This window comes from Typopeltis vanoorti, chromosome 1 (genome assembly GCF_054136105.1).
Source record: "Typopeltis vanoorti isolate ZY-2024b chromosome 1, IOZ_Tvanoo_1.0, whole genome shotgun sequence".
Taxonomy (NCBI): domain Eukaryota; kingdom Metazoa; phylum Arthropoda; class Arachnida; order Uropygi; family Thelyphonidae; genus Typopeltis; species Typopeltis vanoorti.
The window spans coordinates 168,038,917-168,058,613 of NC_143549.1; the positions used below are offsets into that span (position 1 = coordinate 168,038,917).

The 19,697-nt window shown below is 35.3% G+C and overlaps 1 protein-coding gene across 1 annotated transcript in view; it reads right to left on the reverse strand.

Moving 5' to 3' along the window:
• The window catches only part of LOC150110628 (WD repeat-containing protein 11-like), a 355,935-nt gene that overhangs the window by 294,967 nt on the left and 41,271 nt on the right, over nucleotides 1-19,697 (reverse strand). Inside the window, exons 3-4 of the mRNA XM_090399950.1 lie at nucleotides 14,707-14,748; nucleotides 580-733 (exon numbers count right to left, since the gene is read on the reverse strand). Of these exons, the coding sequence (XP_090256076.1) occupies nucleotides 580-733; nucleotides 14,707-14,748 (196 nt within the window). The remainder of the gene's footprint in view (nucleotides 1-579; nucleotides 734-14,706; nucleotides 14,749-19,697) is intronic.

Genomic DNA, 19,697 nt, shown 5'->3' on the forward strand with positions numbered 1-19,697 from the left:
GCCCTATCTAGCTTTTGGAGACTGAGTGAGCAGTTCAATCTCCACTGGTAGCCAATCAGAGATAGCTGGCCCAAGGCTATCACTAATTAAGTGGCATGCAGTGAAGAGAGATGGCTCAAGTGCTGCACATCTCGTGGTCCCTAACACAATATATTTAATGTCTGAAATAATGCGAGTTCTACGGTCGATTTTCTTGAGTTTCTAGAAGAAAAAACATGCTTGCCCATGCCAGAGATCAACTAACTCGGGAACCAGTCAAAAAAAGGCTTAGAAAAATTTCCTCTAGTCGACGACTAGATTCGAAACAAAGTCTTTCTTCGTGAGGTCAAGTGCTGTGGCGTGCAAACGCCACATCCACATCCACAGGCTCCTGCCACAAGGAGAAAATGAACTATGGGCTGTAATTAGCCAAAAATGTTTAAGAATAAGTGAATTTAATGAGAAGTATGACAAGCTGCATTAACTAGAACAGGCTTCCCAGGACAAGTCCTACAATACCATTGAGATGCACAATAATATCTGAATAGTTTATTATATAACTACAGTGAACAGTAATTAAAAATAAGATGCAATTTTTACCTGCAACTGGTTTTGTTCCTTCAGATAAAACAGACACAGACATGGCTTGTTTAACATCCCAAATTATAATACAGCCAGAAGAATCAGCAGAAGCTAACCTTAGACTGTATGGATTAGAAATATCATGATAAAATCTTTCTCTGGCCCATTTTACCTATAACAGAAATTTCCTGGCTATGTGAAGTTAAAATAACACAGGTCTGAAATAGTTATGTCTTAAATATTTTCCATATTCTGTAGTAATTCTTAGATGCTGGTTACAAAATTTATATATTTTTTAATATCTTGCGTATATTTTTCACAAAATGTTTTTAACTTTTATACAAGTCGATTTTGTACATAAGGAGTCTAAAAGGAATTTTCATTTAGAATTCTCAAAATGTTTCAATATAATCTTAAAACTTATTCTAATAAATTTTATTTTAAGAAATGAACAACAATAAAGTACTTATAATAGTTGCTCAAAATGTATGACTTCTACTTGGATATACATTTTCATACCATGATTATTTTGAATGGGATCTGTGGTGCCTATGATTCTCTGATGCAACATGCTTTATTAATCTTTTGCTGTTACATGACAAGCTTTGAAATGATGTGGTATCTGAATGTGTCCCAAGAGTTTAAAGAACAAATAAAATGGGAATGAAATAGATACATAATCCTAGTAAACAAGAGATCTACAAGAACATCATGTGGAAGGAATATTATTAGAATAAGTAAGGGGAGTTTTGAAACATATAAAGTTCAGAATAGGAAAGATATGATTCTTTCTATACAAGCATTGTATAGAAAGCTAAACTGGAGTATAAAAAAAAATTGGCTGCACAAGCTAAAGTCATACCCAAAAGAATTTCATAGTTATGCTGCAAGTATAAGAAAGAATGAATGCAGAAAAATAACTTTACTGAATATAGACAGTATCCTAGTATCCAAAGCAGATGAGTACTTCAAATAATGAGTGCTCATTTCACCAAGATCTATCAACCTGGTGTGTGTGTGCATGTGTAACACAGTGCACAATGCTGCATTGCATGATGAGGTCTAGAACTGTTGCATAACATGAAAAAGAATTCATCAATTGGGACAGATAGGATATCAGCATGTGTGTTAAAGGAATGTTCAGTCAAACTAGATAGGCCCTTGACATGTTTATAATTTGAGTCTGAACTCTGGAAAGATCCCACAAAAATGGAAAGAATGAATGATAATCCCACTGCACAAGGGCAGTGCAAAGACTGATATGTCTACCAACATCTCTGAGGTAATTGTAAAGATTTCGGAGAAGATGGTAACGGGTGGATACTGTTACAGCTGATTATAATAAAAGCAATGGACACACTATGATACTGTTGGGTTTTGCTAAGGCATTTGGCAGGATCTACATGAAGGGCTGTTGCATAAACTAGAAAAACTGGAATAAAATCTATTAGCTTGGATAAATGGGTAGTCGATACAGGTATCAGAAAGTTGTATCGCGGAGGGAGGTGGTCGATTCTGCCATATTCAAATGACCAGTGGTGTGCCCAATGAATCAAGCCTTGGACCACTGCTGTTTAATGTGTACATTAATAATACTGAAAAGGGCTGAAAGGAGATCTTCAGCTGTTTGCTCATGTGATGCAAAGATAGGCAGGACAATCAGAGATGTTACTGATATACAGCATTCACAAAGTGATTAGAACAGGCTGGAAGTGTATGCAAACGATAATTGGTATCAGTTCAATGATTGTAAATGTAAAGTTATGCACTTTGGCATAATGCATTATTATGTTGACAGGATTATGCTTGAAGTAACTGATGAGGTTAGAGATGAAATATGGGAGATATAGTGGATGTTATGGTCATATAACAAAAATTATATAACTCAGAGGATAATTGTGATGTTGAAACAAACCTAGACATATAAAGATATGGAAGTTATTTTGCTCTTTACAAGGCTTTGTTATGACTACACCTAGACCACTGTGTGTTGCTGGGTTGTAAAAGGAGATAAAGAAGCTGTGGAAAGGCTACAAACAAAGATAATATCAGGGCTATTGAATTAGATTATGAGGAGAGATTGAGAGTATGTGGAATGCAGACACTAGTAGAGAGAAGAAAGAAGGGTGACATGACAGAGGTCTATAAACTTTTGAGAGGGTATTATAAGATTTCAGTTGATAAAATGTTTCACTTATAGAAGGTGTGGAGAGAGATTTATTTGTTTTGGAGTATAATGGTACAAGGACAGTTATGGTCATACTGCACCAAAAACATGTGTAATAAATAGGGAGTTTATATAGGTCTAAAAACTATATATAAAAGCGAAATAACAAAAAATAATAGATGAAACAATTTTTAGAGGTATACTATTTAATAAATAAGTAAGACAACATAAAAATAGTGTAGAAAGAACAAATGTGTAAAAGATGCATTAAAAACAGATTTAAAAAGTATAAAATAAATAGTAAATGGTAAAATGTACATAAATCCATGAATTTTTTAAAAACATATTTACAGTAACTTAATCTTTACCACCTTATATGTGTAAAGTATATATTTTTTAATTTAATACTTGGTAAAAACTTAAAAACCAGGATGACAATTCATGACAATTCAAAAATCTGCCTAAGTGTGTAGGGCTCAGGTGGATTATAAAAGTGGCTAAAATAACGACTGTGCTTGTTGCCAAAATGAGGGCAGGCCAATTAAAATATGAGTGATGGATAGTCCAGAGTTACGAAACTCACACATAGGCATGTCATCGTCATCCCTCAGAAGGAAGGAGTGTGTGAGATGACAATGACCTATGTGGTACCAAGTAAGAACTTCCTCTGTTCAAACCCTGTGCATGCAAACTGCCATACTTTAATTTCAAGCTTAATCTGGTAGAGCCTATTATCACTTTCTCTCTCTCTCTCTTCCAAGATAAATGGAGAGAGATAAATGGCCACTGGGACAGGAGTTTAGTCTGATAATCTGCCAATAATATGTACATGGTACAGGCAGATGATGGATGTTTGAGAAATGAGCTGGCCTTGCTGTAGTATCTGCAGCCTCATTTCCCTTAATCCTAGAATTGCCTGGAATCCAACAAAAGCATACATCAAAGTGTAGCTTCCATAACAGAAAGAGGTATTGATTTTGACAGCACCAGATGTTGCTGTAGCTCGAGACTTCTTATTTCCTAAAGAGAACTTTGCAAGTCTGAATATATATTATGAACCTTTGGTAGCAGTGGAATCTGATGCATTTTAGTGCAAGTTCTAAAATGCATCAGATCCCATTAGAATTATATCTGCACAAATCCCATTAGAATGTAACAACTTTTCAGCAGAGTTATAAAGTTGTTACATTATAATGGGATTTGTGCAGATATAATGTCTGAAAAGACAACAGAAGATTCCACTAAGTCCTCTGATTATGAACCATCAGAGAAAATCAGAGTATTCAGTTCTATGCTCTATGAACTTCAAAGAGTTGCTGACAGATGACAGTAGAGGTAGAAAATTTCAGTAGCCTGTTGAAAGAAAAGCTGCACCTGAGCTATGTTATCTACTTCTATTTCAAGAGCTTGTAGGAGAGTTTTTATCTTCAAACCAAAGGGTCTTATGGCAGTGTGTCAAGTATTGTAGAGATTCTCCCATTGTGGCTAAAAGATAGTTGGATACGTTGGGTATTCTGGAAAGGATTTTATTTTACTTACACACAACAGAAACAGCTGTTGACATTAAAGCAACAAAGGTGGTTCATTTGCCTCAACATACAGCCTAGGAAGAGATGACATGTAAAATGCTCCAGTTGTAATTCTGATAACAATGGTGAATACAGAGTCTGGCCATCACAGCATACTCTCCCTGGCAGAAGCATAGACTTGGGATCCATAGTTAAGTTTTGATCTTATCCATGGCTTGTACAAATGAAGCAAAGAACATCTCATCTGTCAACACTCCAGGAGGTGGAAGACAGGGTGCATAGAATGTTCACTGCTTTATGGCACTTGTCTTGTAACTGACATGAGGGAGAAAACTGAGTTTAATTTATTTACTGTCAAATATCAGTCCCAAGACCTATGTTTCCAATGCAACTGGGATTTGTGATTGTCCTAGTCAGAGTTCTGGGTCAGGATGAAGCCCACATCTGCAGCAAAAGGACACACAAATTGTTTTCTTCTGTGAGAATCAGAAATCATTTGCAAGCACCCATTTTAAGAGATGGTCAATGGCTTGCTGCAGCTGTCTTTCCATGATCTTCATATTATATGAGTGACAGAAGATGGTAAAGTAATACCCACATATAGGGTATTACTTACAGTTGGGCAAGTGGAGGAGGAGAGCAGTGAGTGCAACCTATGGACTGAATTTGGATATATAAGAAATTCATTTAAGTGTAATCCATCAACATTATATAAGGACTTATATAATGCTGATGGATTGTGCTTAAATGGATTAAGAGTTATGTATGTATGTCAAGAGAGCCTTGTTCACTGAGCATGGAAGTGCGAAAGTTGAGAAATGAGGGGAGTGAGTTCGAGAAGGATTAAAACATGTGGATTCTATCTCAAGCAACAATATTGAATGGGGTGGTAGTCCATACAAGGTATAAAGGTGGTTGGGACCTAAAGGAATACTACAGTTCATATATATATTAATGATACCAGTATCAGGAATAAGAACATTTTGGCATTAGTTGGTGCAATTGTGCCAAAAGTTATAGGCATTAGTGAAATTGTCTGACAGTAAATGAGGTAGTTCCAGTGATAGAAAGGGGTACAGCAGTTTCAGGTAAGACAGAGAAAATAGGATTTGGAAGCAGGTGACTGCAGTTGATGATAGCAGATGACTTGCAGCCAAAATGAGCAGGAGATGGGGAAGAGAGGACTATGCTCATGGTAGTTTCATTTGAATTGATCTGGTGTGAGATAGAGACAAATAGGAAAAAAATATACAGTTGGTTGCTATATAGTTGAGGAGTGCAAGGGATGACGCAAGGACATGCATCAGCAAATTAACGCAATAGTGAAGGTCGAGTAATTATGCTACTTCCAAATGCTATTTATACACCTGCAAAGTGATAATTACTTGAAACAGTGTGCAATGTAAGGGACTTTGAGATTATTATTATTATTCAACCTCCAGGGAGTCAAGGACTCATTGTGGGCGTTATTACAACACCCACACCAATTGTCATATTTTCTCTTAAACTCCAGATTACATTAGATGCATTAACCACTTTAACAAACAAACTGTTCCACTCACTTTTGTTTCTATAAAATAAAAATCTAGCTCTTCTTTCTTAACTGCACACAAACTTAACTTCCACAGATGTCCTCCCCTGTCCTCTACCTCCCCCCCCCCACTTTGTAAGGGTCCAAGATGTATTGGATGATGCTCAGTTCTTGTTGGAGAGCTTGAGAACTGGAGCAGAGAACATGTGCTCTGTTGAACAAAGATTTGAATATGCTGATTTTAAAAAAAAAATAAATAAATATGATGTGCTAAATGTTGTTGTATATAGTGGCCTGTGAAGATAGGTTTACAGTGAACAGATGTAGCAAGTATTCCAGAAAAGGTACAGGAAAGAGGACATCCAAGAAGGCTAAATTTTCATACTTTTCTTTTTCCATAGTAAAGCTGATGTGAGGGTGGAGGCTGTTAATTCTGGTTATAAACATAGGCAGAGATTCTTCTGTCTGGCCAGATGGCAAACACGTCATCTACAGATCAAATCCAAAAGGAAGGTTGGGGTTGTACTGAAGAGAACAGGGATTCCTCAAAATGCTATAAGTAGAAACTGGAAAGTGCAGATGAAAGAGCCTGAGTGCATGACAAAGTCAAACAGTTCAAATATGTCTGAGGTGACTCCTCTGATAACAGTTGGAGAGTGTCAATAGGAGGTACACTTACTGGTAAATAAGCACAGGATATCAAAGCTGGCCATCTGCTTTTTTTTTTTTTTTTTCAGAAATTCTGATGAATTTTTCACACAGGCTTGTGTGCAGTCAGTACAGAAGCTTAAAAGATAAGCAATACATCAGAGAGTCTATGCAGTCAACTATGGGTCTGAACGGAACACCTTCCTTATGTATTTTACAATCAAAAATTTGAAGACCTATTATGGTAGAACCTTATGTTTTTATAGCCTAACAAAAATACATAAGGAAAAAGTCCCTTAGATTCTCCCACTTATTGCTTACCCAAATTGCTAGCTCATCTTTTAAGCTCCCATACTGGCCACACACCAGCATCCATGAAGAATTTAGATGTTCAGACAAAAATAAAAAATTTGTCAGTGAACCTCTGACTGACACTCTCCAATTGTTATCAGAGGTGTTCCCTTAAGACATAGCTAAACTGTTTAAGTTGGTTAGACAATTCTACAAACAGATTACCACTATTGAAGTCCCTTTCACCTGCACTTGCCAATTTCTGCTTAAAGCATTTTGAGGAATTCCTATACTCTTCAATACAATCCCAATCTTCCTTTTGGGTTCGATATGTAGATGATGTGTTTGCCATCCGGTCAGACACAGAAGAATCTCTGTTTATGTTTTTAACCAAAATCAACAGCTTTCACCCATGCATTAAATTCATCAATGGAAAAAGAAAAGGAAAGAAAATTAGCTTTCCTACTCCTACTACACAATGGCTTTACCTGAAGGAAGTTTTAATGCATCTTTGACACAAGCCCATCCCCAAGAACTCTGAAACGGTACGGTGAGTCCCTATCCCATACATTGCAGGCATCTGTGAGAAAATTGCTAAGATACTGAAAAGATACAATTTAGCTCCTACATTAATCTTATCAAAAAAATGTCTGCTTGGTTACCATCCACGAAAATAAACATCTCACTCAGTGTTTAGAAGGTTCAGTGTGAGCTTCTACTCATAACTTAAAGAAACATGATATTCTGTTGAAAAACAACTACTAGAATAGTAAATTCATATCAGCAACAAAACCTGAAATATCTGGCCTTGCTCAACACGGAGTGGACACTGACAATGATATCTCATGATTCAATACTAGCCTACATCAGCGCAGGTTTGGCTTTGAGCAGTTATTAAAAAAGTGGCAAAGCACTTCTATGTCACCCAAATTTAAATTGAAATGACCATCTCTCTGGTTCCAAGATTTAAGAGAATCATCCTCATATATGGCTAGCAATAGTGTATTATCTCCTACTGTATTTTAATTAATTTCATTTTTTTTTTTTAATTTAATTTAATATAATCTTCTGTCTTTCATTGCATTATCTAAATTAAATTACTTCATTTTAAATTTGGGCTTTAATTGTATCACTTGCTAGGTGGCATTCTGGCATGTAGCTCAGGTCTGTAAATAGGATTAACATTCTTTATATACTAGCCTCAGCATCATCTTGTGATTATGCTTATGCATCAGTGATGACCAGTTAGTTTCTTTTCAAAATATTTGTAGCAATAAAACTATTATATTCTTGTGAATATATGTATCCAGTAAACTACGAGGGTGGTCTGAAAAATTCTCAGAAAAAACGAATTTATAATTTCGAAATTATTTTTATTTTTCAACATAATCGCCTTTAAGACTAATACAATTATTCCATTGATGCTCCAACGCCATTATCCTGTCCTTATCATTACGTAGTGGTTCTCAGTAAGTGCAAAACACCCTTCTGCAGAAGCAATCACCTCTTGATTCGAAGAAAAATACTGACCAGCAAGGAAGACTTTTAGTTTTGGGAAGAGATAGAAGTCAGAGGGAGCCAAATCTGGAGAATAGAGTGGATGTTCCAACAAGTCATAGTGCAGAACCCTTAATTTTCTCATTGCCAAAACACCTTTGTGGGCAGGTGCATTGTAGTGATGAAAGATGATTTTTTTTCTTCTGCAAACTGGGTCTTTTCTCATGAATTTTTTTGTCTAGTATGGTTAAAAGATCAGAATAATATTCCCCGATTATTGTTTTACCCATTTCAAGATAATTAATAAACAAAATGCCTTTAGCATCCCAAAACACCGATGCCATGACCTTTCCTGCTGATGGAACTGACTTTGTCTTCTTCGACGCTGAACAACCGGCTTCTGTGCATTGTTTTGGCTGCTGTTTGAATTCTGGTAGGTAATGGTCTCTTCCTATATTAATAAATCAATGCACAAAATCAGTTTTATTCTTGTTAAAATGCTCCAAGCACTGTTCAGAGATTTTCATGCGAGTGTGTTTTTGATCTGCTGTGAGCAAGCACAGCACCCATCTTGCGCAAAGCTTTTTCATTTGCAATTCTTTATGTGAAATATATCCTACATGTTCTTTTGAAATGCCTATAGTCTCAGCAATTTTATGCACTTTGACTAACTGGTCATCCAATACCATATCGTGCACTTGATCAATGATTTCTGGTGTTGTTACATTTTTTGAACATCCTTCACGTGGATCATCTTCAAGGCTGGTACGGATACGTTTAAACATGGCAGCCAATTTCTTAATTGTCAAAAACAAAGGAGAAGAGTGCCCATGAACTTTGATGAAATTTGAATTAATTTCTTTTGGCATTGAACCTTCTTTTACAAAGAATTTTATAACTGCAGTACTCAATTTCATTCATTTCAAGGGATACAGACAACACTTTTGCTTCATACAGTTGTATAAAACAAACTACTTGACAGAATGACTTGCAATTTAACATGGATGCTTATGACAGAAATATTAACTTAGAAAAAAAAAAAATTTTGCCGATAGTGTTTCCATCTATGGTTGAGGCTGAGAACTTTTCAGACCACCCTTGTAAAATCCATGTCCATATTTCATGTTAATAAGATTTTTTTTATTAGCATTCAAGACTAACAGAATGTGATTTTGAGTGTGCTAGTACTGCATATTCAGAAATTACATTAAGGGAAATACTGAGCCTAATAACGCTTTTGCAATATTTGTGTGTTTTATGGTTCAGTATTGGCACTAAATCTGAAGTAATTAAGGCTATGAGCAAGTATATTATGTCAGTTATTACATATGTTCTATAGCCCTCTGTCTGTTTTTCAGTAGAAAAAAATCCATGTTTCTAGGAAGGAATCCCACTATCAACTGTGCTACTGAACTCTGAGAAGTATCTGAACATTATGAACAATAAAATGCTTCCTACTTGGTGGCAATTATACCAAAATGACCACTGTTTCTTTCAACAAGACAATGCACCATATCATAAAGCTGTTACTGTAACTGCATGGTGTGTGGACATGAATGTCACAACTGATTGGCCTCCACTGGCCTCAACCATATTGAATATCTGTGAGATGAACTGGAATGTTGGATCAGGTCAAGGAACACCCATCACACAAACGGTTCAGGACCTCCCTACATACCTAGAGAAAGGATTCTCCAAAATTCCCACTGATCGCTATCATATGCTTGTGTAAAGTATGCCCGATAGGATTACTGCAGTCATTGCAGTGAAAGGGGTTCTATATCTTATCAAGGTGAGTACCATGGTTGTTTGTTCCTCACACTTTAGTGTCCATTGACCTCTTTCCAAGCAATGTATAACAAATGATAAATTATATATATATATAAAAAATAAAAGAACAAAAAATATCAACAGCGAACTTAAAAGATGTTGAAGGAATTGTATTGGACATGTACTGCAAACAGACAAAGGAGGGATTTCAAAGATAGCTCTGACATGATCCCAGAAGAAAAAAAGGAAAGGCTTAAACTAATTTGGCAGGGAATTACAGAAAAAACAAGGATGATTGGCTGAGAGAGCTAGACAGAAACAGAAGTATAGAGGTTTTTTTTTTTTTGTTTTTTTTTTCCCCCACTTGGTTATAATTTAAACTTGCAAAGAAATTCATGACTTATTTTTCACGGTATTAACAACACTTTTATCACAAAGATGTTTTATTTACACTTATATTTCGCTGATTTTCAACTCAGCATCATCCGAGCACAACACACTTATATACGCGACAGTAAGTGAGTGAAACAATATAATTCAAAAGACAAAAGATCTAAAGTCCTATTTTGGCACCCTCTAACGAGGAAAAAAAAAAAAACAGCTATCCAGGAGTTTTTCTTAGGATAACCATCTCCCAAATTTTTGGCAAATTAATTCAACCATATTTGTTAAGGTTGGGAGAATTCTTCAAAGCCATTGCTGATTCAAAACGTAATCTTTCAGATCTATGACGACTCCTAAATAGTACATTCGTTTTCCTCCATCTAATCCTGTGTGAAGGAGTGTCTAAAGCGTGGTCTGCCAGTCCCGACTTGCCATAGTAATAGTAGCGAATGTATCTTTCATGTTCTTCCAGGCGGATGTTCACTGATCTTCCTGTTTGCCCACAACAGGCCAAGTCACAGTCACAAGGAACTTCATACACTCCTGGGTGTGCTAAAGGGTGAAGTTTATCCTTAGGCGAGCGGATCAGAGTTGCCAGCTTGACATGAGGTTTGAAAGTGGTGCAAAGGCCATGTTTCAACAATACTTTGGCTATCTTTTCCGATGTACCTCTGATATAGGGAATAGAAATCGTCATGTTGTATTCTTGTGTATCAGGAGAGGGCAGAGTAATGGGCATATGTAGTACTTTATCTATTTTGTTGGGATTGTAGCTGTTGGCTAAGAACGTATGGTGCAGGTATTGGAGTTCACTGGTCAGAGCTGTATCGTATGAACAAATGGCTCTGTGTGTAAGTGTTTTTAAAATGCTGTACTGTTGGACTGGATGATGATGATGTGACTGTTTATGTAGGTATCTTCCTGTGTGTGTAGGCTTTCTGTAAATAGAAAAAGATAGTGATCCATCTGAAAGGCAGGTCACTAATGTGTCAAGAAATGGTAAACAGTTATTTGATTCTTTTTCTACTGTGAAGTGAATTTTGGGGTGTTGGCTGTTTAGGTAGGTGACAAAAGCATCCAAAATGTCTTATCCATGGGGCCAGATTGCAAACACATCATCTACATAGCATAACCATACTTGTGGCTTGTATGTAGCTGTGGTAAGTACTTTGTTTTCAAAGTGTTCCATGTAAAAATTTGCTAATGGGGGAGAGAGGGGGGGAACCCATAGCAGTACCATTAATCTGTTTGTAGAATTTTCCGCCCCATGTAAAGTAACCTGAATTCATGGTAAATTGAAATAATTCAAAAATATCAGGGGGAAATTTAGACTTGATTAAATCAAGAATGTCTGTAAGTGGTACATTGGTAAATAAGGAGGTGACATCGAAACTAACCATTATGTCTGAATCTTTTAGGATTAGATTTTTAACCAGTGTTTTGAAATGGACTGAATTTTTTTACAAAAGTAGAGGAGTTGCCAGTAAGGAGGAATAAGCGACTTGGCTAAATGCTGGGCCAGTTTATATGTGGGACTATCTATGCTATCGACTATGGGGTGCAGGGGGATATTAGTTTTGTGGATTTTTGGTAATCCATAAATACGGGGTGGTTTAACATGAATTGGTTTTATTTTCCTGATGATTTCTTTGGGCCATTTCAGTAATTTTCGGACTTTTTTCTTTTGAGACATCGTAGGGTCTCGATGTATAATTTGATATGTGGAACGGTCAATTATGAGGTCTTGCATTTTTCTGTTATACTCTTCTTGATTCATGAGTTAGATCATGATTCATCTGTTAGATTGCAAAGAAATTATGTTCTTGTTCAACTCTTTAAAGTTTATGCATGAAGTATCTCACAACTAGGCTACTTGTATAAAAAGGCTAATGACTTCACATTAATTGCCTTAGTTGCTGCTGTCGAGTCCACTGAAGAGCTTCTAGATATGACCGTGGGCCTGTAGAACTGCTTTGGCAATCTCTTGAACTTTAATGGAGTAGAGCTTTTCTGTAGGGTTATTGTCAAATTTCTGTAGAGCAGCAGCAACTGCTGGACAAAAATAAATATGGACAGGTGTTAGTTCAACTCGTGGACAGTTTTTGAATGTTTCATAGCTCCTACCACCATCTGGCTGAATTTTCATGCCGTTAAAATGTTCCATCCTTAGTCTGGTGATGATTGTGGTTATTTCTCTATTTTCATTAATTTCAATGATTTCATTCTTCTTCTTGATAGTTCGTTTTACCAATCTTATTTTTGGCAGCAGAGTTACCATCAGTTAGTGATAGTGGGTATAATTTTTGAGGTAAGTATCTTGCTTCTTTGGCTAGTCTATCTGCTCTTTCATTGCCTTCAATATTTACATGGGCTGGTATCCATTGCAGTGTGCAGTTCTTATTTTTCAAATTTAAGGTTGTTAGTAGTTCATGAATTTCCTGTGGGAGTTTTGTTTTTCCATTTTTTAATGCCTCAAGTGCAGATTTTGAGTAGCTGTAGATGGTTATTCCTTCTGTAATGTTTATTACTGGATTAGAGAGATAGAACGTAAGAGCTGTTTGTATGGCTGTTAATTCACAAGTGAAGTTTAAAGCTATTTTGCCAGCTGTGGTTTTGATTTACATTTCCTCACCTCCAGGTAGAATTAAAAAAACCCTGCTCCTCCTTGTTCGAGTGCTTCATCAGATGATCTATCAGTATCTAATTGCCTTAGTATCTAACATAATTCAAAGTTGAAGTAATGCAGAATTCATAATATGACTTCTGCATTACTTCGGTATCTCTTCTTGGTCTAACTCCCACTGATGAGATCTCAAAAAAAGTTTGAAACTAGTCTGGTAGTGGCCCGTCTCATAATGCATAGCACTATACACACCAAAAGGATGTGTGCTTTGCATTTTGGGATACTACAGCAATTAATGTGAAGTCATTGGGTCTCTTTTTACAAGCAGCCTAGCCATGAAGATATTTCATACATGAACTGTTTGATTACACTTGATAAAAGATTAAATAAGAATATCATTTCTTGGCAGGTTTAATTTAAAAGAAGCAGAATTAGTTGTAAAAGACAGAGTTAATAGGATAACATGGATCTAGGCCTTATGTGCCATGGAACACAAAGAAGATAAGTGGGTACATAAGCCAAAAACAGCTCTAGACCCCATTATGGTCAGTGAATAGAATCAATATCTAGGAATGCTATGAAAGATACCATTTTTAGATTGTCTGCAATAAGTTACTTTTCTTTTTATGAGGACATCTTTGAGGAGGAAATCTTATTTTTTATACAAAAAGAACGATATTGCTGAAAGTTTCAACTGATGTTATGTTTCTTCTCAGTCATATGATGTGATAATTCTGTTTTGTTTTGCTGCTGGTATGTAATATCTGCTACAGTCAACTCTCACTACAGCAAACATCACTATAACGAACTACTGAAAAGTCTAGCCAAAGCCTATAGGCATAATGCTATGCTAAAAGAAATTGACTATAGCAAACTATCCACTTATAAACTTTTTCTGTTGTTCCTACAAGTCTGTAATAATGAGAGTTGGATTGTTGGCCAATTCTCTACTGAGCATCCCCTTTGCAAAAAGCATATTCATACCCCCCCCCTCAATAGATGAGGAACTTCTGGTAATCATACATGCACAGAATATGCACAGTAAGCTAAAACACTACCACAATTCTGTAACTGTTTAAAGAGTGTTGTAATCCATTATTACTGGATTACAACACTTTTAATGTGTTTCTTGCAAAGGATAATATTGTGTGTTCTTTTCATATCCCTCATGTCCTCTTTCCTATTACATCTCGTATATCAGTTGTCAAATGTGTTTATAAATGTCTTTTCACAGAACAACAAACTTCGCTATCTTCAACTACAATAAATTTGAATCACCTTAAATATTTAAAAAATTCCTTACATTACAGAAAGGATTTGAACTGTCCTATCCCCAAGTAACATAATAACAGGAATTTAAATATAGCTCTTAAACCAAATAAAAAGGGGAAAAAAAAGATTCCAAATATGCCAATTTATATATTGATTATGCACACAATAATTTATGATTTACTAGAAAAACCTGTTGAAATCACATGGTTAGCAAACAAATTCGAACATGAAACTATTCTGCTTAATAATGGCTTTGCTTTCATTGTGAGAAAAGTTATGTAAAAAGATATTCAAAATGGGCATTGAAACCATATTTTTAAATGTTTTTAATGCCACTTAACAATGAATAGGCCTATTTAAATTATTAATTTTCTGAATCTTTGACCTTTTGTGAGCAGTCAAAAAAACAACATAAAATAATCACACGACTCACCTTGATCACATTGCTCTTATGCTTCTCCAAGGTCTGGAAAATCTAAATAAAAACAAAGGAAAAGTTCTCAGATATAAGAAATATTCTCATAAGTCTACTCAAACCACCATTGCTGAACATTAAAATCAGCGTAATTAAATTTCTCTTGGCATATAATGTATATTTTTCAAAAGATATGTATTATTATTACAAATTTGCCTCCAGAGAGGCAGAGGACTCAATAAGGGAGGGCCCTTAGACACTCATACTTAAATATCTATCATGTTTCCTTGAACACTTTACTGAAGACGTAATCCAGTAGCCCATTCTCTAAATTCACCACACACCATGAGAAGAACCTGGACCTCACATGCTTCCTAACAGCACGTCACCAACTTCTAGAAGCGACCTACAGTTCTAATCTCCACCAATCATAAACTAAAAAGTCTCACTTGTGTCTATACTGTAAGATCTCTTGTTGAAAGTTTTTCCACTTGGTTATATTATAAATTAAAGATGCCAAAAAATTATATTCTTGGTTTCATCCTATATCCAAGTGTAAGCAAATAAAGTTTGCACATTAAGTAACTTCAGGACAGGGCAACTCATATATAGAGGCTAATGGCATCTTTAATTTATACTGTAAGATCTCCTTTCTAATTTATGTTTCTATCATATATTCTCCCAATCTGCCTTTTAAAAAAGATGTTTCTTCAGATTCCTTGGAAAGTAACCATGCTGATAACTGTCCTCATATGCAGAATTCCATATGATTAAAGTTATCTTCCTAGTTACTCACCACTGTCTTCAACTCCTTGTAACTCAGGTGACCAAACCTACACATAGTAATCCTGATATGGATTATCAAATGCTTATGAACTGGGAGAATAACTTCCTTATTCTTACAAAATTAGAGTTCTCTTCAACAGGCCGGCCTGGTTGGCTGAGTCTTAACGTATGTATTCTCCAGCCAAGAGTCTGAAGGTTTAAATCCTGTCAAGGTCATTCATGGATGCTTGTGATTGTCCTACTAACCATTTACCATATGTACTGCTGTAACTTGAATCCTGGCACGTATGACCTTTCACGTCTTTGCACTATAAAAATAAAAAAATAACTAACTCTTCAAGAGCACTGTTATCCAATACAATGATTTAACTACCATATCAATGCAACTCCTAAACTAACTTGTTGTACATAATAACTCCAAGTCTCTAGCTTCATTGGCTACTCCCAACAATTTTCATTAATATAATACTCTGCCTGTAATGTCTTCCATCCAAAATGCATGAGTTTATGTTCCTTTCTTTTAGTGTTGCACAGTGATCAGCATTCATTTTAGAAATTATGAACTTTACAACCATGTTATAAATAACTCTTTTAATTTAACGAAGTTTCGCTCTTCATATTAAGATCATCATCTCGAGCATATACACATATACATGAAAAGTGAGTTACATTACATACAGTAAGCTAGAGAAACGATGATTTGATCACAGGTTATTATACTGGCATGACCTCTCGTGGAAAAAAAAAAAAAAATACAAATTAATTAATTATTTAGAAACTGCATCAAGCTAAATTCTATTTATGATAACATGAGCAAAAAAATTCTTTCTTATAGAATTTTCTTTCAGTAACAATGATGTGCTATTTTTAGCATTACAACTGTTATTTTTGATTTAGGATCCTGAATTATCTACAGTCATGTTTATGGTTACTCTTAGAGAGGAAGGTTCCGTGGGTCGAATATGTGCCTTCCATATGTTTGGGATTTTTAGACCATCATTATTGTTCAGATTGAGGTGGTTGATAATAATCTCACATGCTTCCTTAAATTGGCATTCATACCATGTTTTGGTGTGATGTAAACAACTGGTGCTTTTCCAGTCAATTCTATGCAAGGTGTTCAAGGGCATGATCAGAAAGGCCAGCTTCACCATAGTTATTATATTAAATGTGTCCTTTATGTTCTTTTTGTCTGATAGGAATCGTGTCATGTCTCCCCGATATATGGTATGTTACAGGTGCAATAAATACGGTATACTAGAGGGTGGGCCGGCCAGCAGAAGGAGTGGGTCTTTGGATGAGATGAGTAAGCTTTTTAATTTTGCAGGTTTAAAGATGGCTTTGAGGTTGTATTTCAGTAGTATTCTGTTTATTTTATCTGATGTCCCTTTAATGTAATGAATGGTTATAGTTTTATTGTAGTCTGGTTTATCTTTGTTTTTTATTGAGGTCTTGTAAAGAATTTTATTAATGGTGTTTTGGCTGTAGCCATTTTTTAGAAAAGTATTGCTGATAACTTTAAATTCGTCTTTCAGTGCATGTTCATTGAAGCAGATCTTCAAAGCCCTGTTTTTAGAGTATTAATGACACCTAGTTTTCGTGTTGGGTGGTGGTGGTAGGAGTTTCATCATCATCATCATACGTATCAAGGATTTAGGCCTAGCATGGCCTGTTCCAGCCTTAGAAGTCATTGTTGAATCGTTTAAGAGGACGTCCTGGTTTTCTTTTTCCTAATGGCTTGTACTTTAAGGCTTGTTTTGATAATCTTTCTGTTTTCATTCTTTGAACGTGTTCCATCCATTTATGTTTATATTTTTTAATTTTTTCTATTACTGGTTCTTGGTTTAATTCTTTCATAATATCTTTGTTTCTTTTGTGATCAAATAAGGTATACTTTGCAGTTTTTCTCATAAACTTCATTTCTGCTGTTGTTAATCTTTATTTGTCTTTTTGTTTTATTGTCCAGATTTCGCTTCCATACATTAAGACTGGTAAGGCTAATGTATTGTATACTTTTGGCCTCGTTTGTTTTTGAACTAGGTTTGGTTTAAATATAGAGTTAATTACACCTGTTATTTTTAAATATTTTGCAATTTTTACGTTTATATCTTTTTCATTTTCATATGTGATCATACATCCTAGGTAGTTAAATGAATTCAGCTGTTCTAAGATCTTGTTATCTATTACTATTTTAGTTCTTAAGTTTTAAAAGAGGTAAACCGTGAGTAGACATATCGGTACACAATAAATAACGGAAAATTTTTTAATTTTTCCGTTAATTATTGTGTACCGATATTTTAGTTCTTGCTGGATCTTGTCCTTTAAAGGCCATAGTTTTTGATTTTTCTGTTGATATTATCATACCATAATCTTTGGATATCTCATTTAGATTTAAAATAGCTTTCTGTAAGTTATCTTCAGAATTTGTAATTATTATTTGGTCGCCTGCAAAGAGGAGTGTTTAAGTTAACTGTAGGTGAAAGTTTAATTCCTTGGTGTAAATTTTTACTCCATTTTATTATTATTTCATTTAAGTAGATGTTAAAAAGAGTTGCTGAGAGGGGACATCCCTGTTGGACCCTTTGGTTTATCTCTCTTGTATATGATAGCTCGTGATTTAATCTTATTTGTATTTGATTATTTTCATATATATTTGTGATAGCTTTTAGGATATTATTTGGTATTTGTCTTTCTTTTAATATGTTAAATAATATGTTTCTTTTAACTTTGTCAAATGCTTTTTCAAAGCCAATAAATGCAATATGTGTTTCCAAATTATATTCTCTTCTTTTCTCTACTATTAATTTTAGGCAAAAGGCTGGGTCTATACATGATCGTCCTTTTCTAAATCCATTCTGTACCTCTAGAATAAAGTTTTCAGAATATTTCATTAGTTTGTTATTTAAGATTCTGCTATATATTTTGTAACAGGAATTTAGTATACTGATACCTCTATAGTTTTTAGGGTCATCTCTATTACCTTTCTTAAAGATAGGAATCCCAATTGCTTTTTTCCATTCTATTGGGAGGATACCAGTTGAGTAAATTTTATTTAAAAATAATAAGAGTCTTTTTTTTGAATCTTGTTCCTGCATATTTATATAGTTCTGAACCTAGCTTATCTTCTCCAGGTGTGTATATATGTGTATATATTGGCCAGTAGGTGTCGGTTTCCGGTAAACAGTGAAGGAAGGTTTGCCAGAAGAAAGACGTGTGACAAATGTATCTAGAAATGGAAGTGTATTCTGTTTCTTCAATCTCAATTGTGAACTGTACGCGTTTGTGTTGTTTGTTTAGGTGGCTAAGGAAAGTGTCTAGCGTCTGGTGGCCATGGGACCAGATTGCGAAAACATCGTCTAAGTATCTAAGCTAGACTTTGGGTTAAAAGGAGAGGCATCTAAAGCATGTTGCTCAAAATGTTCCATATAAAAGTTAGCAATAGAAGGGGGGGAAGGATAATGGCAAGCCCATGGCTGCGCCTTCTTTTTGTAGGTAGAAAGCATTTTGCCATACAAAATAACCAGAACGTAATACATGCGCAAAGAGTGCCATGATATCTGGAGGGAATTTGTTCTGTAAAAGAAGGATTGTGTCATTGATTGAGGCATTCATAAAGAGGGCAGAGATGACAAAACTGACTAATAAATCATCTTTTTCTAATGTAATGTCTTTGATTATGTTTATAAAGTGTTGTGTGTTTCTGATATAGGAGGGGACTGAACTACCAACTCCTTGAGTGTTGCTGCTAATTTCTTGGCTAGGTGATAATTCAGGCTATCTATCCCTTCGACTATCAGCCGGAGTGATGCATTTTGTTTCTGTATTTTCGGTAGCCCATAAATTCTCAGGGAACGAGTGGTGCGGAAGTAGTTTTTTTAACCGTATCTTCAGGCCATGTAGTACTTGATGACTCAATCAATAGAATAAAAAAGAAATCAGAGAAACTACTTAAATCAATTACTACATAACCTGAATTATCACTAGTCAAGAAATTAGTGACAACACTCAATGAGTTGGTAGGTCAGTCCCCCTCCTATATCCAAAACACACAACACTTCATAAACATAATCAAAGATATTACATTATATTAGAAAAAGATGATTTATTAATCAGTTTTGACATCTCTGCCCTTTTTACGAATGTCCCAATCAATGACACAATCCTTCTTTTACAGAACAAATTCCCTCCAGATATCACGGTGCTCTTTGCGTATGTATTACGTT